This window comes from Poecilia reticulata, linkage group LG17 (genome assembly GCF_000633615.1).
Source record: "Poecilia reticulata strain Guanapo linkage group LG17, Guppy_female_1.0+MT, whole genome shotgun sequence".
In the NCBI taxonomy this organism is placed as follows: Eukaryota; Metazoa; Chordata; class Actinopteri; order Cyprinodontiformes; family Poeciliidae; genus Poecilia; species Poecilia reticulata.
Window position 1 is genome coordinate 5,467,179 of NC_024347.1, and position 20,523 is coordinate 5,487,701.

At 40.5% G+C, this 20,523-nt stretch overlaps 3 protein-coding genes and 1 long non-coding RNA gene across 5 annotated transcripts; 2 read left to right on the top strand and 2 right to left on the bottom strand.

The window, feature by feature from the left end:
• Positions 1 to 29: 29 nt before the first annotated feature.
• LOC103479049 (SUMO specific peptidase 5) lies at positions 30 to 7,157 on the bottom strand. Of its 2 annotated transcripts, XM_008433259.2 has the most exons (11): positions 6,926 to 7,157; positions 6,031 to 6,114; positions 4,569 to 5,492; positions 3,712 to 3,817; positions 3,483 to 3,630; positions 3,345 to 3,392; positions 3,009 to 3,086; positions 2,421 to 2,558; positions 2,190 to 2,273; positions 1,420 to 1,470; positions 30 to 505 (listed from the first exon to the last, which is right to left on the bottom strand). In XM_008433259.2, exons 3-11 carry the CDS (start codon positions 5,311 to 5,313, stop codon positions 389 to 391), a joined length of 1,515 nt encoding a protein of 504 aa, XP_008431481.1. In that variant the 5' UTR covers positions 5,314 to 5,492; positions 6,031 to 6,114; positions 6,926 to 7,157; the 3' UTR covers positions 30 to 388. The 2 variants fall into 2 exon arrangements, with proteins under 2 accessions (XP_008431481.1, XP_008431480.1); XM_008433258.2 differs by lacking the exon at positions 6,031 to 6,114.
• LOC103479048 (uncharacterized) lies at positions 6,473 to 11,282 on the top strand. The gene is made up of 3 exons (XR_001777485.1): positions 6,473 to 6,964; positions 8,128 to 8,269; positions 9,451 to 11,282. It is a non-coding gene; the product is annotated as an uncharacterized LOC103479048 (long non-coding RNA).
• Positions 11,283 to 11,371: 89 nt separating this feature from the next.
• Positions 11,372 to 13,288, top strand: ahsg2 (alpha-2-HS-glycoprotein 2). Its single transcript, XM_008433262.2, has 7 exons — positions 11,372 to 11,672; positions 11,799 to 11,909; positions 12,032 to 12,113; positions 12,190 to 12,344; positions 12,416 to 12,511; positions 12,585 to 12,653; positions 12,732 to 13,288. The coding sequence occupies exons 1-7, from the start codon at positions 11,475 to 11,477 to the stop codon at positions 13,107 to 13,109; spliced, it is 1,089 nt and encodes a 362-aa protein (XP_008431484.1). The 5' UTR covers positions 11,372 to 11,474; the 3' UTR covers positions 13,110 to 13,288.
• Positions 13,289 to 13,790: 502 nt separating this feature from the next.
• On the bottom strand, positions 13,791 to 19,190 carry LOC103479053 (uncharacterized). Its single transcript, XM_008433263.2, has 7 exons — positions 18,823 to 19,190; positions 18,560 to 18,721; positions 18,329 to 18,447; positions 18,084 to 18,249; positions 17,414 to 17,529; positions 13,939 to 17,338; positions 13,791 to 13,870 (listed from the first exon to the last, which is right to left on the bottom strand). The coding sequence occupies exons 1-7, from the start codon at positions 19,094 to 19,096 to the stop codon at positions 13,821 to 13,823; spliced, it is 4,287 nt and encodes a 1,428-aa protein (XP_008431485.2). The 5' UTR covers positions 19,097 to 19,190; the 3' UTR covers positions 13,791 to 13,820.
• Positions 19,191 to 20,523: the final 1,333 nt, after the last annotated feature.

A 20,523-nucleotide genomic window follows, 5' to 3' on the forward strand; every position in this document is an offset into this window, starting at 1 on the left:
ACATCAAATAAAAGTGAAGTACATCCAAGTTGTTTACAAAACTTTATAATTTTTTCCGGTTGAAACACAAAAGACTAAACCAAATGTATCTGTTTAAACAATGACGGAAACAGAAATTAAAAACATAAAACTGCTAGTTTTAACAGTTGGATAGAAACAGAAAAGTCCGTGATAGACTGAGTAAGGCTTTTCTGGTGGACTTCAGAGATGCTTCTCACTTAAATTACACTTCTGGTTAAATAGCGATCACATAAATACAGCAGAGCAACCAGAATTGTGGATTTGACAGTAGACCTGATGGACGGAAATCCTAACAGAGGGCCAGCCTCAGACTGGTGAGGTTGCTCGTTTTAGAAATCCTTGAGAAGCTGCATGTACCATCGTCTCATCAGTCCAGTTCATGAATCTCACAGTCACAGAGTTCCTTATAGATCCTTTTCCGTATGTTCGGAATGTCCTGTTGGGAAAACTGGAACGGTCTCGACAGAGCCAGGCATCTAGAGTACTGTTAAAAAAACAAACAAAAAAGAAACGATGTATTAAACTGAAACAAATAATAAATGTTTCACATTTTCCAGTGAAAGTGTTTAAGTAACGGGCTACAAATTAACAACCTTAAAATGAAACACATACGAGGAATAAGAAAAAAAATTAATAATGAACACGTAGAGCCACAAAAAGTAACCAGAATGCTCTCTGAATGAGAAAAAACATTTTGGTAAGTTTTTTTCTTCTAAACTGGAAGAAAACAGAATAAAATTTATGACAAAAAGCAATAACAAAAATGACTAAAATTTGTTGACTGCTGAAAGTGAGACTGAAATATTGTTGGGAAGTCTAATGAGATCCAAGTTTTAGAAAAAAAAAAAAAACTTAGGGGAAACTTTATCGGAAAAAAAAAAAAATCCAAATAAGGCTGCTCAAGGTAACAGAAATTAAAGTATGTCTGTTCTGGATAATCCGACTTTAAATTCACTTCTTTCCAGGCATAACATTTTTATGTAGATGCTTTCAACCAATGTCTTTTGGGGTGAACTGCAGGAAAAAACATTAGGACTCTTTTGACTGAAATTAAGAACGGAATTCAGGAAGATAGATTAATACGGAACATTTCTATAGCTAGCAACAAAGGTGAAGCCATTTATTTACAGTTTTCCAAAAGAAAAAAAAAACAATTATTGAGCCCCTCAGTTTGGATACACTGGATTTCAAAAGGTTAAATATTCTGAGAATTCTTTAATATTTAAGATTGGACAAGGACAGAAAATAAAAAAGCTTTTAAAAAGTTGAGAAAAAAATTGTGACAAGAAGTTGATATTTTTCACTTACTTCACATACTGTACTATTTTCTACTGTGACAGAAAATGGTCTAAGTGAAAAATAGTATTAAAAAGCATCAATTAGCAAAGCAAGACGTACCTCTAAGACAAAAACTCCGCAGTCGTTCTCGTTGGTCTGTTGTGGAATTTCCTGTGAAAAACAGCAGGGGGAGACAAAGCGTCAAGTAAAAAATGAGAATCTGATCGTTAGCCATAGCTAGCATTGCCCTCACGGAGTGAGTGAATCATAAGTTTTATGTCAGGTCTCCAGCAATAGTCAGCTGTGTGGAGCAAAGATTTGTGAGCACATCCCTGCAGGCTGCTTGAACATGATACACATACAGCATTCCTGAACCTGTTCAGTAATGCTGCACATTAATATGACACTTTTATGCAGCTCCTTTCAAAAGATATTCTAACCCCTTGAGTTTTTTCATATTTCTCACAATTTTATTGAATACAAATGCTAACCAACTAGTTTTAGACTACTTCATTGCTTACTAATGTTTGGTCTGTCACATAAAATTACAATAAAAGGCATAGAAGCTTGTAGTTGAAATGTGACAAAATGGAAAAAAACGTTTTAAGGGTGTGATTACTTCTGCGGGACAGTAACAGCAGCCAACTCAGTGTTCCTAAAACAGGTTCCAACAGAGACGTTCTTTGACAAGTCCAAGTCACGTTACAAGTCTTTAAGAGCCCAGTTCAAGTCAAGTCAAGTCTTTGAGGGCCAAGTCCAAGTCAGGTCTCAAGTCTTATTTTTGCGACTCCAGTGTAACTCTAGTGAAAATGTCAAACTCAAGTTGCTCTCTCTGGTTCCATCATACATCTTGTGTTCACACATACAGAACGTGGTCCAGTTTCTCATACCTCTACAAATGACACCGTCCAGCCATCTTGAAATGAAGCTCGTTTCTTCTCTTTTGCTTCGGACATCAAGTATTTCAGGATGTTCTGTTCAAAGCAAAGCAACACATCCAGATGCAGTCCAAGTCAACTGACAAAAAAATCCTACCAAGACATTCTTGTAAGAAGAAAATTTGTAAAAATAAATCAATAAAACAAAAATAATAATAACAACAATAATAATAGCTTTATTACCCTTGCAACCTTCTGGAGTGAATGTCCTTGAGAATCGTAAAGGTAGATTTTCTTGGCGGAAATGTCGGCAGTAACCAGACACCAGTGGACCTCCAGGTGGATGGGCACCAGAAGAAGAGTCTTAGAAAATAAATCCACCTGAGACAGGAAGACTGGATCAATGGTTCTACTGGGATGGATTAGTTAGAAAATCTATTCTAATAGACTGAACAACAACAACAAAAAATCTAGTGTCTGTCAGGATATTTTACAACACTTCATGTTTCCTTCTGCTGGCTAGCTTTATGGAGATGCTGGTTTCATCCTCCAACAGGACAATGATGCCAAAGGTACCAAAAACGGCTTCAAATCTTTATTGGCAGCACTTTTGTTTGGGTCTGATTGGAGACATTTACACTCCCCAGGAAATAAAACTACCAATGTGGTTTGTAGCTTCCTCCGACGGTTGTCCGTCTTGTTTACATGTTTTAATTTGCAGAATCCACATTTTCTGTTTGCATCCCCAATCAATTAATATCCCACATCTGACTTGGTGTTGGACGTTTCTTTAGTTTACTTGATGAGAATCAGTTTTTTGTTACAGCTAACCTGCTTCGTCCAACGCCTCACACCGTCATATCCTTTGGTCATGAGCTGTCGGTGGAAGAAACTGTTGAGAAAATGGACCTTCAAGTGGAGACAAAAAAAAAAACAAAATAAACATGCTGAAATTAATCAGAAACAAAGACTAGAAAATGTATTTGGTAATAAGTTAAAAGAATTATAGGTATTTTATCTGAATTGCATTCTATATGTGGACCAATCACCTAAAGGTGCAGGTTGTTTTATGGTAGGTGGTGTTTCCTCCTACCATACAATATTTTTATGTGTAATTGCTCAATAAAATCAATCTTTTTTCATAATGGTCACTATAATGTAGGTTACCTTGTGATTGGACGACTCCATGATCAACTCTCCGTACATGTTCATGACCTGCAGTTCAGCCCAAAACACAATGGTTTAGCATAGCTCAACACACACTCTACACAACAAACCGAAGCTGTTGTGGTGTCCGGCGCCAACCTGGTCATTGAGCCAGTGCTCATTCGCCAACGTCAACAAGTCCTCCAGAGTCAGTATGTGTTTTTTGTAGACGACTCGGAAAGACAGGATGGATTCCTGGATGATAGCGGTTCGATATTTGTCCACTTCAGAGAAGATGGTGCTTTTTCTGAGGAGGTAGAAACAAACTGACTTTAGGGTCTCATCCAGCGACACGACGCAGCTACTTTGGGTTAGTTCAAGCCTTCACCTGTCACTGAAATCAGAGTTGAACTTCCTCTTCAGATGCCTCAAAACGTCACTCTTATGGAGCGGGATGAAGCTTCCGTATCGCCTGTAGAAGACTTCCAAGAAGTCTGGATGGAAGGAAAAAAAAAAAAAAAAAAAAGAAAAGCTGTGATTAACAGACATGCAGGATCCGCCACTTCTAAACTTCTAAACATTTTTGTCATCAAAAACCTTCATGCATTTGATCAGGATTCTATATGAAATTTTTTTAAAGTGTGCAAAAATGTTGCACTAATTTGATCTGCACAATATGTTACAAAAATTGAATTATAGCAATATAAGTAATATCCGAAAAAGGACTGTTTGGAATTCAAAGTAAGTCCGAATTTTCACTTTGGATGCCACCAATATATGCAGCGAGTTGTTGGGTGGAGCAGTGAGGGAAACATGGATTTATTACATAAAACATAAATGCAACACAATTATTTCTACCATGTTGAACAATAATATAATTGCACAATTTTCTAATATCCTGGAGTCATATTCTAAATATTCAGCCCAGCTCATTTTTAATATTTTTTAGATAGTCAGCAAAAATATCCACAGCTGCTGCTGCTGCTTCTGCTGTAAACACAAAATTCTACTCTGGTACACTGATTATTACCGTGGGGATTTACGTACTCTTTTTGGTTACCTAGCAACAACCTCTTGAGTAACTTGCACATGAGCTGTTTCATGTTCGGCTCGTAACTGCTCAGATCACCAGTTTGGCAGCGTTTCAGATATTTTAAACAAAAAAACGGACCAATAATTATCGATATCTTCGATAATATTGTGATACGTTTTTCCGGCGTATCGCCCACCCCTCGGGGAACTGACCTTGGATCTCCCTGGTCAGAGCGTCAGCATTGGCTTCATTCGGACAGGATGTTGTCTTTTCACTCCCGCTCTGCTGGAGATCAGGACTGTGTTGTAATGAACCCATCTGCGACCTGAACGGTGCGGTATCGTCGGCGCCCCGCAGAGGTCGCACGGTGTGGGAAAGTTCTAGAGGGTGAAGAAGGCTCTTGGGTTGTCCAGAAGGTTCAACGCTGTCGGGCAGCGATGCTGCTGTTGGTGAGGTCTGACTGACGCTGCCTGCATCCGACAAACCTGAGACGCTTTCTGATTGGCTCCAGCTGCCCAGCCCGTTCTGGCGGACTTCTCCAGAACCCTCAGCATCCGGACCGAGACGGGTTTTTATGGATTCTGGGGATTTTACTTCCGAGTTGTCGTTGTTCTCTAACAAAACTGTTTTCTGTGATTTCAAATAAAGTTCAGTGTCTGTGGCGGTACGGACCCCGGAGCCGCAGCGCCGCCGTCGCGTCCGGACCTTCCAGAAGCGGCACGTCTCGCTCCGCTTCCTCCACAGCCAGAACTGCAGCTTATAGTACAAGCGTCTCTTGTCCCGCCTGGACAGGTGGGACACGCCCTTGACGGACGACATGAACGTCCGTCTCCGGGTCAGGCTCTTTGGCTTCCTCCAGCGGCTCCGTGTTTGCTCCATCTGGCAGAGGCCGAAGCACGTTGGCTCACATGTGAGCGCACAGCTGTGGGAAGCCTTCTGTTTGACAGAGCGACACATGTGAGGAGGGGCAGCGGCCGAGCTGGACCCCCTGGCTTCCTGTTTGGAATAGACGGACTCCCGGCGTTTCACACCATGGTCCCGACGCCTTTCGCTAGATCAAGCGGCAAATCTCAGGGAGAATGCGGACGCTGGTTGCCGAAGTAACGAGAGTGTCTTCCTGGGTGTCCACGCCAACTCTGCAACAGAGAAGCATCAGCCTTCATGAAGTCATCAGAACATCGCTCCTCTATTAACCCTTTAGCAACGTTTTAACCAGCGTTGCACTAAGTAGCAGCTATTATAATGTTTGCTAACTGATGCTGGCTAGTCTGAAGGAACTAAGTGTGGGAGTGGTGGAGGAGGGCTGCTCTGTGAAGGAAAAGCTCAAGAGCTTGAAAACTGCAGTTCTGAGAAGCTGACACCAATGACTAGCAACAGAAGTCATGTGGCATGTTTTGCTTCTCATTAGACTTAATTAGGATTTTTAATTGGGACTGAATCAAAGTAGTGCCAAGAAGGAAAAAAAATCCTGTGTTTCCACTTTTTATTTTTTTTAGCCTGATCATTGCCTTCCTTTGCAATTTTGCTTGATTCTTATCTTCCTTCACTCTTCAGTCTGGGCTTTCTCCCATTTAAGTGGATTTCTCCAGTTGAATTTCTATCAGGTCAATCAGTAAACAGAAGGACAAGTTGGGAACGATGACGTCAATTTTCTTTTTTAGACTTGTGTTCTACCTGTAGTTTTGGGAATAGCAGTTGAAGAAGTGGACAAAACACTTTTCTTCAGCAGGTCAATCTCGAAAGGAAACCTGTCAGAGACTGCAAGACCAGAAAGACTGGTTCACCATCCATCATCATGCAAGTTAGAGAGTGAGCACAGTGAAGTGGTTTACATTCAAAGCACATTAATGAGTTAGAATGGTCCAGTCAAGTCCAAAACTGAATTCAATTAGAAATCTGTGGCAGAACTGGAACACTTGTGTCCAGAATCACTCTCAATCCAGCTGGACAAAATTGAGATATTTTGCAAAGAAGAAAGGGCAAACAAGAAGAAATCAACCGCTGGCTGCACATGCATAGCTGTTTTTTTGTTTTTTGTTTTTTTGGGGGGTGGGGGGGGGGGTACGGGAGGATTAAACATTAAAAATATTTTTATTGTGTGCTTAGTTGCTTTTTAAAAACAACTTGTTAATGTACTTTTTTTCATTTACTTTGCTGCTAGTATTCATGGTTAACCCATAAACCTTCTCTACAATTTAATAAATATGTTATTAAACTGAATTATCACTGTAAAACTGGGTGCTATTTTCTGTAAGGAACCTATCCTTCACATGAGATACTACCGCCTCACAGCGTTAAAAAGCCTGAGCTCTACAAGAGGCTCTGCATGGCATTGTGGGAGCCCACGTGTCCAGTATTGGACCCACGCAGGAGCACAAACACACGGTCCTCCGACGTTTTGCTAGCATTTGCTTTTCTTTCCTGCAGGTTGTCAGCCCGGTCCGGCCTCAGCTCGGCACGTGTTACCGAGCGGAGTCCCCGGCGAAGCAGCTAGCTGCAGAGCTAGGTTCCCTTGGCACAGCAGCAGAACATGGGGGATCTGAGGAAGCTTCCTACAGTCGGCCTTTACCTGCATTTCCTCCCCCTGGTTGGATGAAACCTCCGCTCGGTGACAGTTCTGGGCCCGCAGTACGTCTAACAGCAGAACCGCACGGGAAGTTAGTAGTTTAAGCTGTTAAATATCTAATTAAACGAGATGAACCAATGACGAAAGTAGCAACAAGAGTCTCCACATTGGGAGTCGCATACGAAATGCGTCATTCCCGTGTTAGCCAATCAGAAACGACCAATTCGATAACAAGAGAAGACTGAGCTATAGATGGATAGATACGGGAAGTGTCATCTAAATAACTTCATTCTTAATACGCGCACACACACACACACACACACACACACACACACACACACACACACACACACACACACACACACACACACATATATCCTATTAAGTAATATAGGATATGTTACTTAATAGGGCATTATATTTTTATTCATTATTCAGCAATTATTATATTCATTATCAGATTATATATTATGACTTTATTACCAGATAAAAAATTTCATCTCAAACATCTTGATTATAAGAAAATATATATTTTATATTAATCACATCTAATTTTATTTTGTTCCCACAGTTCTTATATTTTGTTTGCAGCAGTTCTGTTAATGTTTTTCTTGTCAGAAACTTTTCCATTTCTTGCTTGCTATTCTAACTTGAGGAGCAAAGCAGCTTGATGAATTTGACTGGCAGCCCAGCAGAAAATTGGCATCAGAAATAACATTTGTTAAATCAATTATTATAATTCATATTTTATAATAAAAAAGAAGAAAAACTTACAAAAAATTATGATTAAAATTTTAAGATTAAAAGATTTACGGGACTCAATTTTTTTGTATTTTTGCCTTTGTTTTTCTCATCTAACCTCTAACTTTCTGAGGCTCCCACAGCGCCCTCTGGTGGTCCCTGAAATAAAACAGGCGACTTTCAGTATGTGTTTTTTTTGGGCGCGTCAAACATTCAATTGATTTCGAGTTTTTTCATATTTTAAAATGAAAAGGGGAAGAAAATCTCTCCTCATTTATACGCTGAAAACATTGTTTGGTGATTTTTTTTTGTTTGACTTTTTAACTCATTTACAGATAAGTCTATTCTGTTTTTTTTTAGGAAATAATTTAGATTTTTCAGAATGTGTTTAAATGCGCATCTATTTTGAATCGGACCAGACCAGATTTTCACAGATTTGACATCTTGTTTTTTTTCTTCCCCAGACTTCTCCTTCTGGACCTCCCTTTGACTTTCTGTGCAGCTGTTCAGCTGGACAGCCCTGCTTCAAAACAGCAGATGCTCAGATGTGTCTGCTGCTTTAACCTTGTAGAGCATTGGATGTAGCCTTTCACTGTCCTTCCTGAGGTAGGCTACATTTATACAAATGTCAAGGATTTATATATCTCCAAATCAATACCTCATTTGGAGAAAGCAGATCACAATCTTGTTTTTCCCTGCTCTGAATATAAATCCCTTGTCCAGAGACTATTAGTAAGGAAAATGACTGTGAGGAAGTGGTCACAGGAAGCCGAAGAAGCCCTTCGAGCTGCGTCTCAAAGGCGGCGCGAGGCCCACCCAGGCGTTTGGCACAGCTGAATGTTTGCCTCAGGAGAATAAAGCATTTCTCAAACATGCGTGAAAGAATCAAAGCAACACTCAAGTAAATTTTTTGATGAAGGAATGACATAACATGATTTTACATAATACTCTCCCTTCAGAAACTCCATTTTATGTTTATTTGTGTTGTCTATGATTAATCCTGAAATTGGTTTGATGTTCTGAAACAATGAAGTGTGTAAAAACACGCAAAAGAAATGGAAATCCGTGCATACACGCATGTCCCAATACAAACATTATAAACTTCCATTTAGATTTCCCTCTCTGTCCAAAGATTGTTTTTCCTCACGCGTTTGTACCAAAATATTCTCTTAAGTTGACAACTTTGAGATTGGCCTCCTTTACTAGCAGTTTGCCTGTGTGAGGAAAACGCTGGAAATTTACCAGGAAAAGTCGGATCAGTACCTCTGTTTGCTCCTGACCTGGAGTGATACTTGTGTGTTGTGCAGATGGTCTAATACAAAATAAACATCCAGGACGGCAGCGGTGAGTGTCACTGGCCCTCAAATATGCCCCCTGCCATCGACAAACATCCTCTTCTGAAGAGTTCAGTCGCTGATCTGAGGGGCCCCGCTTTGTAAGGCTCCTCTCTGACCTCGGTGGAGACAGGCAGCTGGTTACACAATAGGAGTGTTTTAGCATGGAACCAAGATAAAATCACTGAAAATGAGTTAATGCATCACTATGGAGTAATGCAGAATGTAACGTAAAATTCCCAAAGTCATTATTTCGTCATTAAGTCGGTACAGATTACTTGTATTTTCATTACATATTTGGAAATGAATACTCGGCCACCACACCAACGTTTGTAAGGAAAGCCTGTAATGACCGACTTCCTGATTCAAAATGTTGCAATGTGAGTTCTGATGAAAATGAGTAGAAGAGATCGTATTACTCTATTTTATCTTCTGTCGATTGATGCCTTTTAGATCCAGAATGCAAGTCGCCGAGATTAAAGCACCTGCAGATCATGAAAATGTCAGCGCCCAGGCCGTCTGTGAGTAAAATTTGCTGGATGTTTCAGGTTCTATTTACCATAAAATTAAAATGAATGCAGAAACCTGGCTAATGAATGAGAAACAGTTACTGTTGTATCTTTTTCTTTGAAGACGTTATTTGTCTGTGAACATGTCACACTAAAAATAGAAAGAAATGCTGGTTTTTGCACGTCAGATTTGCTTTATTCTGGAATTGAGAGGGCCACAAATGTTGCATTTTGAACATCCTTTCTGTATCACCTTCAGCAGTTTCACATCTGCAACTGCACTGATGTGTATAAATCTCGTATTTAACTTTTTTCACCCATTACTCTCATATTTATACAGTTGTTCTTCTTGCCGTTTTTGAATTTATTTGCTTTATCCCCTATATTGCTTGGCCATTGTAACCATCGCATTTCTTCAACTAAGGATAAATGAAGTCATAGTCTGATATGCCTGTATCACTGGTGGTTCTTAGAGCGTCTAGAATGAGAGGTAGATGGTTTAGTTACAGTATCAGGCTCCTCTCCTGTGGAACCAACTCCCAGGTTGTGCCTGTGACACAGACACCGTGTCTGCCTTTAAATCTAGGAAGAAGTTTAGTCTTTTCAAATAAAACTGTCCTCTATAAACAAACTGAAGGTACAGTAGATCATGCTTTTTTTCTTTTGTTTTTATCAAAGCCATTAAATGAGCTGGGAAATTCTTCTTGTCACCAGAGTTGTTCCTGTCCACTGTCATCACGTGTTTGCTCAGGAGGACTGACTGACCTGTATTATAATTACAAGAAAATGAATTGCATGTGATTAAAGTCTCATTCACAGACATATGCTGTGAGATTGGCACCAAATGAATAAACTGAATAATAATTATCTCCTAAACTTGTTGAAAAGGCCAGTATGCGTTTAAAATTACCCTGTGGGATCCAATAAAAAGAACTTGTGGTTTAATATTTTTTTCTATTATCTCTTGTGTTTTATTCCTTGTATTTATGTTTTATCTGATTTCACCTGCTGTCAAGCACTTTGGTTAACCTAGTGGGTTTCTAAAGGGATATAAAAAATAATGTATTATTAATATACACCAATAAACACAGTAACAACAATGTGTTCTTGTTATTGAAAAGCTTATTGATCTCAGATGGATAACAATCAAATATGATGTCGACACTGATGTTGAATGTGTCCAGGTCACTAATCTTTAATAAAAAATAGTTGTTGCTCAAATCGCCACTGCCATGCACTATAGAAGCAGGAGAAGGTTTATCAAAAACACCACATTACTTAAAACAAACATTTGCAGCTGATTAGGTAAAAGGTGGAAGTTGAACAGGTTCATTGTGGGGTCAACAGAGACGGACCACCAAACAAACACACAGACACCCCCACTGGAGGACCGTTTAGAGTGGCCAGTAAAGATAAAATGCAATCTTGTGAAATGTGACAGAAAACGGCACTACTAGGAAAATACTAACACACACATGGGGCGAACACTCAAAGTCCACACAAAATGGCCCTAAGTGAGATTTGAACCCAAAGTCTTCTTAGAATTCATTAATGACCACTGATTTCAGCTCACGTATGACGTAAACATAGCTTGACATTGACTAACCAGTCATTTGTTATTTGGGAAGTAATTCCGTACATCAAGAAGTTCATGATGAGAAACAGGAAATCCTTCCATGAACTCCATCGTGATCCAGACATTTCATTTGTACCGTTATAAAATCCTACCTACTGATTTGAACTGGTGGTCACTTGCTCCATCCTAGACTTTGTGTCCATTTGTCTTGGCAGCTCTGCTGATACAGAGCGCAGCCCACTTGTGACGCAGGAGGAGGAGAGATCACAGTGTTTAACTTGGACCGGTTTAAAGTGCAGAATAAATGCAACACGGTCGACCAGAGTTCTGCCTCTTCTTTCCATTTTCTGCTTGCTTCGTTTCTCACATACCTCACTGTGCCTTGAAAAGAAATGCAACTCCTGGGCATCACTGTCGCTTTGGGACTACTGGGGGGGATATGGGCTCAGCCGAATATTTTGCTACCCGAGTGCGACTCCCTTGAGGCAGAGGAGGCTGCTCTGGTGGCTCAAGATCACCTCAACGCACAGCACACCCATGGCTACAAGTACACGCTGAACCGGATCGAAGAGATCAAGATCCACACTGTGGTAGGTCAGCAGTTGTAAATGCGAGAATCTCGGATTAATAGGATAATTGTATCCTATTAAGAACAAAAGGAAAATATTGAGGTAAACAACTTAAAGAATATTTTGTCTTATTTAATCTGCCTACAGCCTGATGGAAGCAATACATATGTGATGGAAATTGAATTGCTGGAGACCGACTGTCATGTACTGGACCCCACACCTGTTGCCAACTGCACAGTCAGGCCCAAACATCTGACGGTGAGAAAGCAGATTATTTTTTCCACAGATGAGTTAGAGCGGCTCAACCATACCAGACATGATAATCAGACAAGAAGAGTAAGATTTTAAGCTGTTTGGACTGACTCTTTGTGCTTCTCTAGGCGATTGAAGGGGATTGTGATGTGGTGCTAAAGAAGGTTGCTGGTGTTCTCACTGTCCTGGCATTCAAATGTAAAACAGAAGGTAAGAGTCAACACACCGGCTTCACACAAAAATCACCACAGATTTATAGAGGGGTTTTTTTCTGGTTGATGTTTAGAATCAAGAGAAGACTTGTGCCGTGGCTGCTCTACCCTCCTTCCTCTGAATCACACGCAGGGGCAGGACTTTGTTCAAGCCTCACTGATAAAACTCAACAATGAGACACAAAATTTGACTTATTCACTCTTGGAGATTGGAAGGATGTCTTCACAGGTGGGTCTCAGCATGTAAAGGTCATGCAACCACAAGTTCAAGCATGCTACAACCTTTTAAATGTCTTTCAGGATGTGGCTGGTGGGCAAAGGTACAAGGCAGAATTTGTTGTAGTTGAGGCCAATTGCATCAATGACACCTGCACACCCCTGAATGACACTATGGCTGTAAGTGGACAATATTGTGAAGTCTGGAGTAGTAGTTGGTAAACGGCATTAAAAAGTCTAACTTCCTTCTCAGGCACGTGGAATTTGCCTTTCCGAAGGCACAATCGATCCCAGCGTGAACTGCAAGATGTTTTCCACTCTGGTAAAACACTTTAAGTTCCTGTAATTTGAGATGACCCAATCTACCCAAACAATCTAAATGACATTTTTCTACTTTCAGATGCCACTTGTGGATGCAAACAACACCATAGTATCTCCCTTGCCACCTCAAGTTCACAACCACACTGGTAGGGTTTCTCACAAGCATGGCACTGGACACCACAAACTCACAGCCCTCCACAACCCCCACATGAGCAGCTATTTGTCAGAATCTGCGGAATCTGCTGAAGTGGTCCCTGTTGCCCCCGCTCTAATTGTTCCTGCTGCTGAACCTGCCAGTCCCTCGCCAGTTGCTGATGACTCGTCTTCAGACGCTTCGTCAGCCAGCGTGGAAGTCCCCATCGCTTTGGTGAAGAGAGAGGCACCCGCCTCAATTGTTGCTCCTGCAGCTCCTGTTGCTCCACTGCAAGTGTGCCCAGGAAGGATCAGATTCTTCTAAATGTCTTAAGCTCCTAAAGACTAAATAGTTGCTTTAACTACACTGGTACTAGAGGAACTGCTGCAAGTGTTTCGTAATACTCTTAGATTCAGAATAGTTTGAAACTGGTCATGTAAGCATTTTGAAAAGAAACAAGATTATACTAGAAATTAATAAAGATCGGTCCTTGTTTTTAACTCTTCACTGTGCTTTTTTGAAAATTAAGTTGGGTACTTAATGTTGCTGGCAAATAAAATATGGGTCATATGGGTCAATGAGGACACTTCGCATTATTGACAAAGTGCACAGTCCTATTTGTCAATCATGTTGACTCATGCAAACAGGACATCTCTGTACCCAGGAGTATTTCCAATAACTGGAGGAGTGGTGAATGTGGGGAGGCATGTAGTTCAGCTATAGCTTAAAAGATCAGTCTCCTAAGCACAAGATTTGAAACAGTTGCCTTCATTCTACTACCCTTACCAAATTGCAACTTTTAAAATTTTAATATTCTAGCTTTAACATTTGAAGGCTAAGTCACTTAATTTAAATGTTTAACTGAGAATAAATGTTCATAATTTGCATCGTCTTATTTTGAACAAAAATTAAAAATAACTGGCAAGCTTAGAATATTTACCAAACCTTAAATCAGATCAGATAATCCCCCCCCCCCCCCCAATACAAATATTAAAAACACAAAAACATGAGTAGTTTCTTTTTATTAAAGAAAACTCATTTCCTGTTTGAATTCCTGTTGTCCATCTGAAGAGGTTTGTGAATTTCTGCAAGAATCAGGGAAAGAAGTTATTTCAACAGAATCATATGAAACTCATTCAAAAAATTAACATACCTGTGGCTAGTTGGTCCATTGTAGCGCTCTTTACTTCTGTCTTTGCTGGAACATTGGCTAGAAACAATTGGATGAAATCTGAAGGTGTTTGGGACTTCCAGAGGTCAAATGATTTCAGAACTTCAGGCTTTAATTTGTCAGCACTGAAAGATTGTTCATGGTGCAAATTCACTGGATTAGGGTCAGAAGAGGTCAACAAACTTGAGTCACCATCCCTCTGCATATAGTTGCTACCATGTGAATGACTAGATACTCCTTTCCCCAGCCTCTTTAATTCTTGTCTTTTTTCCTGCAAAGACTTCAAAGTTTGTAGATGAGAATTTTGTCTTTGTTCTAGGGCTTTTGAGTTTGCACCATAATTCAACTCTCCAAAAGATGGTTGAGAGTCACTGAAACGGTTGGGCTTCTTTCCTGGTGGGCCATGCTGCAGTAGGACATGGCTTCGTGGTTTTGAATACAAATTTTGAGTTTTGTGTTTGGTCAAATTATTTGACCCCGTCTCTGATGGTTGTTCTTGAGTACCATTAAGGTCAACAGAGCTATTGGATACAGGATAATCTCCAGGCATCTTATAGTAAGGAGAGAAAAACCTGTCAATTGCACGTTTAAAGTTGTGATGTGTTGAACTTTTATATTCAGATTTGTGCAATGGCTGCTGCTCAACAGCAGGTTTATTTTGCAACTCTCCTACATGTTGGCCAAGATGAGGCATAAAATATGGCCTAGAATGGATAGTTTGTTCTGGAAATTGGATGTTAAAAGGTTTGTATTGCACAACTGGCTTCACTTGTTCACTCTCAGGCATCCACCGTTGAGATTGGTCATTGGGAGATTCAGATTTCCCTTGTTCCATATTTTGCGCTCCATGTGACCATATGGCATTGGGAGATTCAGCCCCAAAATAAGAAACTGGCTCTTCATTTGCAATCATTCCAAGACTACTCCTGGGTAGTGCAACAACACCATCTGGTGGCTGGAGAAAGTATTCATATGCATCAGAAGTTTGAGGTGCCTTAGGAGAAATTTGTGCTGAAGCACTAGCTCTTCCGGCCTGCAGAAATGGTGCGGAAAGCTTTTGTGGAATTTCAGCAGTTTCCAAGTCTTGGCTAAAGATAGAATAAGACACTGGCAAGAAACTTGTATACACCTGAGGTTCAGCTTTACTGTCACCTGGGATAGAAATGTAAAGATAATGATGCAAAGCTATTTGTAGGCAGCAATTGGATAATCCAGAAGGACAATATTGAAGACAGTAAACAGGGTTACCTTGATTTGATGGGGGAGATTCCATTTTTTGCTCATTTGGCAATACGGCAAACTGTTGCACATCAGACTGTTGCATAGCATGAGGTTGCTGTGAGTAATAAAACATGTTGAAGGGGTTTTTAACCTGGCCCTGTAGAGGGTGTGCAATGGGAGGCTGTGAATAATGGAAATGGTTTCCCAGGGTAGCTCTTTCACTCATTTCCACAGCTGGTGGTTTAGACTGCTGACAGGGTCCATATACTTGACCCAGAGCCATGTTAGTTGGAATGTTTGCCAGCTGATTTTCAGGCAACAGCTGATAATAAAAGCACCTTTGATTTTGTTGTTCTTGATCTTTATGATCTTCGGCTGTAGATCTTGAAGGTGACTTTGATTGTGTAAGGGTATCAAGGTGATAAGAGTAGAATGGCTGTGTTACCTGGCCCCGAGGAGGTTGTAGCTGTTGGGGTTGAGAAACTGTAATGGGCACTGAAGGTGACTCTGTTTTGTGGTAGATGTCAGAGAACTGCTCATAAACTTTGTTCTGAGGTGCTGCAGGCTGTGGGGCTTGAGTAACAGCAGGTTTTTGAGCCACCTGTGGATGGGTATAGGAGTAGAAAAATGGTGGGTATACTTGGGCTTTAGGTGTCGCTGGTTGGGGCGGCAGAGTCACAGCAGGTTTTTGAGGTGGGTGTGGTTGATCAAAGTACTGAAATAACGGTGGGTATACTTGAGCTTGAGGAGTTGCCAATTGTGGTGGCCTAGTTGCAGGTTTCTGGGTTGGTTTTGGTTGGGGATAAAAGGGAAATGGCAATGGGTATGCTTGGGGTTGAGAAGTTACGGATTGTGGTGGTCGAGTTACAGCAGGCTTCTGAAGTGGCGCTGGTTGGTCAAAGTAGGGAAAGAAACGTGGGTGTACTTGGGCTTGGGGAGTTGCCTTTTGCGGCGGTCGTGTTGCTGGTTTCTGGGTTGGTTTTGGGTAGGAATAGAAGGGAAAGTATGGCGAGTATACATGGGCTTCAGGAGTCATCGATTGTGGTGGCTCAGTTACAGCAGGTTTCCAAGTTTGCTGTGGGTATACTTGTGCTTGAGAAGTCACAGGTTGAGAGGGGTCAACTCGAGAGGGTTTTTGAGATGCCTGAAAATGGAAGGGGTACAAAGCCTGGTATAGATTGCCTTTGGGGGCTTCTTGTGTAATATCAGCAGGCTTTGAGGCTCGATTCTGCTGGTAGCAGAATAAGTAAAATGAGTAATATACTTGACCTTGAGCTGTTTTTGAATGTTGCAGCTGGGACCTCTGCAAGGCACACAAGAGGTTGAATGGCTCATGTAACTGGCCGTTCACAGTGTCAGAGTATGGTGGCTGGGAAACATCTGGAGCTTTTAAGGCTGCCTCCATCTGGATGCACACAAGCTGAAATAGCTGGTGCACTTCACTTTTAAACATTTCAGGCCATGCTAGCTGAGAAAGTACAGATGGTTTTGCGGCCGCCATCCGTTGAGAGCAAAATAAATGGAAGGGCATGTGTTCACCTTGACCCTTCTCAGACATTGTAGGATATGATGGCCCAGGTTTCTCAAGTAATCTTTGGAGATACAGTGGATAAGAATTTGAGAGCAGGGACAAAGCTTCTGCATAGATTGAAGGAAATATCTGTTCTGGAATCTGAAGGTTGCTGGCAGGTGGTTTCTGGAGAACATGTGGTGAATGCCACGAAGGTTGTATCATTCGTGGCATTGCAGGAAAAGGCAAGTGGGGGTACGACGTCTGAGGGTAAAAATGATCTGCAGATGGAGCAACTTTGGATTTTGAAGGTGCAGAGGTCTGTGGCTGTTTAGTAGTAGTGAGGTCTGGCTTTTGAAGGTAAGCATAAGGAAAACCGGGAAAATTTGTGTACAGACGCTGCCCCAGATTTGGTTTGCTTGGGATCTTCTGGTTTTGAGATATAGGAATTTGAGATGCTACTTGAGCACGAGGAAGTGTTAAAGATGGATATGATGTGGGAAATGGATACACCCATTTGCCTGGCATGTCACTTTCCTGCACAGAACCTCTTACTTGGGTCTCTGTCTGTTTGATTTGAGCTGCCAACAATGATGGACATGAAACCTTGGTTTCTACATCTCCAGCCAGCTCAAGGGAGTGCATTCCATCCTGCAAACAAATGTCACCGTTACTAAATTTCATTCCCCACCTCCTTAGAAGAATGATCTCTGTTTTAAAATTTACCTTGTTTACCAGGCAAGGTGCATAGCGCACAGAGATAACAACACCTTCTGGATGTTCAACTATACCAAATACACAGCGTTGTGCAGCTGTCAATAGGGATTCCCAGTTTCCATTTACTACACGAGGAAAAAAAAAAAAAGTCAAGTTTAATTAATAATCCATGGTCCACACCAATTTAAGAGTTCTGTTCCTTCCATAGCACACTGAATACACCCAGTGTCAATAGAGAAAGTCTACTCCAAATCATTCCGTTTCACTAAAAATAGCCGTTTTAATTGCATGCAGCCAATTTTTTAATTATTTTAAAAGTGGTAAGATGATATCATTTGGTTTAAGGCTGAAAATTAAACAGGCTAAAATGCAGACATAACCTAAGGCTCAATGTATGCATTTGCAGAAGAGATTTCAAGTTTTCACTGCTTGGTAATATTCCTGCTTGGTAATATTCCAATAAAATTTTAGAAAGTTTTTTTTTTAACTTACCGTCATCAGAAATTGGCTGCAAAGAGTGACTGGCAAAAAATGGAGTCAACATTTGACTCCATTTTTAGCAGGTTTTCCTTTGCCATTTTTAGTCAGTCACTGTTTGCAGCCAATTTCTGATGACGGTAAACAATGTATCTGCAAGTTATCACACCTAGAGAACACCACAGCCAACATAAATACTTACCATTTACTTTGATTTTTGAAGCAGATGTGATCCATTCCGTTTTCACAACCATGCCCTCAGCATGACAAGTGACCATTGGAGGGTTTTGTGACACATGTCCCAATAAAGGACATGACATTCTAACTGGTAGGCCCCACCAGAGCAACGGGAGCACATAGTAGTTCTCCTGTAATCAGAGTTTGATTACGTGATAAGCACAGCACAGATAATTCAGATGTGTAGACTATCCATAGTAGGAAACCCACCTGAATAATGACAAAGCAGCCATCATAGGGTGCTACCAAGACCAGATCTTTCCGAGTTGACCTAATTGTGTAACCACAGCTTGAGGGCAACTTTGTCAGAGACAGAGGAGACAAGTGACCTGAAAAGGACAAGACAGAGACTTCTTGAAATATCATAGCTCCCATCTGTTCCACTTATATTTCATACTAGGAACAGCTGTGCAGAAGAGTTAAAAAAATATATAAGCATACCCCGGTCCACAAAGATGAGAGATGCAGGGGTAGAGGCAGCATCGGGAACAAGAAGCTTCATAGAATCTCGCGTGCACTCAACCTTTGACTCCATTTTTAGCAGGTTTTCCATTGCCATTTTTTGCCAGTCACTCTTTTCCATTCGTTGTCTGGTTTGCCAGCCTTTTAAAATAAAGCATAGTTTAATTAAGATCTAGTACAAGTGTACTACAGTAATTAAATTTTTTTATAAGTGAAATACGTTTTAATTCTGCAACACCTACTCATGTCAGCCTGGTAGTCCGCTTCATCCAGCGTCGCCTCCGTGGAGTTGGTTCCATTGAGTTTAGAATCTTTCAGGGAGCTCTGTCCAATCAAGAGTCTTCCATGATGCAGATGACTTCTTTCAGGTTGCTTTTTGGTGTGCACTGAGGTTCCTCTAGATTCATCCAATGCCTTAAGCCTCGTCAGTTTTGCACAGTTGCATAGTGACATTAGAAACACCAGAAGTCCTAAATGTGCTAAAATTTCACTCCCCCTGCTTTCTCTACACGCCATTGAAGGGAAAGAAAAAAGAAAGCACTGCACACAGGCAAATGGCCCCAGCAGTGTCCCACGTAAGCTGACCCCTGTAGTTGGTATGTTTAAACCAGAGCACATGGCCTTAGTCCTAGTTATGGTCTGGTAAACACCTGAATACAGCAGGTGTTGACAATTTTGCTAATTAGCTCATGGACCAGTAAATAGTGACTGTTGCATGAGACAAGATGAAAGCAAAAGTTGGTACTCAGCCTATCTAGCAGCCCAATGTTTTGAACTTCAAATAAAATGTATCTTAATTAACCCATCTTCCCATAAGGGATATCATCTTCCTTCTAAAATGGTGTACAATAAGATGATACGGATATCCATAATCTTAAATGATAGAACATAAAGGATGAGACAAAAGAACGGAATATACTTAATAGCTTGCTTATCTTCTTAGGTTTTAATGTAGGGTTATCCTTTCATATCAGGCACCACCTCAGTAAATATCTAGTTTTCCAAGTACCATCTTGTTGAAATTTTCAGTTGCAAAACAGAACTTTGACATTCTTGTAACACGCATTGTTTTTAGTAAAAATCCACAAAATGGTTCCAAAAAGTTTAAATTTCAAATCAGAAAGTGAGGTTTCTCATCAACCTTGACCTAAAGATCAAATATGGCTGCCAGAGTATTTGCACTCTTCACTTGTTCTGTATCAAGTCGTTCACACGACTACAGAACCTCCTTTAGCGAATATGTTGCTCCGAACTATAAAAAAGTCCACAGAAATTGATCTGAATTTGCTTGTATTGCTAATAGTTAGCTAAATTACTGACAATATCAATGAGCAAATCCCACTTATTTTCAATCTTGAAGGTAGAACGTAATTAAGTTTGGTTGAATGTCACTCTTAAATCCAGAAAATCTAAGATGAAAACTCGAGGCGTTTCTCACCAAGTCAGATGTCTGGATACAATATCGATGTTAGCTTATTTGCACTTTTTCTCTCATAAGATCTCATACAGGGTGATAAAACCTTCCTTAGGGAACATGTTGCCACAGCATTTGATGGTACAAAAAAAAACATGTTGCCCTTTTAACTACAAATTTCAACTCCAAAAGCTCACTGGTTTTTGAACTTTGAAAATAAGTGTATACGGTCATTCCCAGATCCAAGTTCTGAAGTACTAGAACAGGTTAAACAGTCCTTCAAATGTTCAAGAACTTTTCAACAGTTTAACGTTCTCTGAACACCTTGCAAAAAGAAAATTGAAACTTTGAGACTATAGCTTATATTTTAGCCATCTGTATACAATTTGGCACACAGGGTAAAAGACTGGACATCTTGGCTCTCATCTCTGGTTGGATTACCTTTTATTTAATCTGAAGTCATGGCATTTGAAAAGAAACTGAACAAAAGGAAAAAAAAATCAAATTCAACTTAAAAGATGACAAAATA

Excerpts from the sequence above, each read along its gene's own strand:
- ahsg2 (XM_008433262.2), top strand. The coding sequence starts at position 11,475 with ATGCAACTCCTGGGCATCACTGTCGCTTTGGGACTACTGGGGGGGATA. Across the intron at positions 11,673-11,798 it reads AGATCAAGATCCACACTGTG|CCTGATGGAAGCAATACATA; the intron begins GTAGGTCAGCAG and ends ATCTGCCTACAG. Across the intron at positions 12,654-12,731 it reads GCAAGATGTTTTCCACTCTG|ATGCCACTTGTGGATGCAAA; the intron begins GTAAAACACTTT and ends TTCTACTTTCAG.
- LOC103479053 (XM_008433263.2), bottom strand. The coding sequence starts at position 19,096 with ATGGCGTGTAGAGAAAGCAGGGGGAGTGAAATTTTAGCACATTTAGGA. Across the intron at positions 18,722-18,822 it reads GGACTACCAGGCTGACATGA|GCTGGCAAACCAGACAACGA; the intron begins GTAGGTGTTGCA and ends TTATTTTAAAAG. Across the intron at positions 13,871-13,938 it reads AATGGACCAACTAGCCACAG|AAATTCACAAACCTCTTCAG; the intron begins GTATGTTAATTT and ends TGATTCTTGCAG.
- LOC103479049 (XM_008433258.2), bottom strand. The coding sequence starts at position 5,313 with ATGTGTCGCTCTGTCAAACAGAAGGCTTCCCACAGCTGTGCGCTCACA. Across the intron at positions 1,471-2,189 it reads GGACGGTGTCATTTGTAGAG|GAAATTCCACAACAGACCAA; the intron begins GTATGAGAAACT and ends TGTTTTTCACAG. Across the intron at positions 506-1,419 it reads GCGGAGTTTTTGTCTTAGAG|TACTCTAGATGCCTGGCTCT; the intron begins GTACGTCTTGCT and ends TTTTTTTAACAG.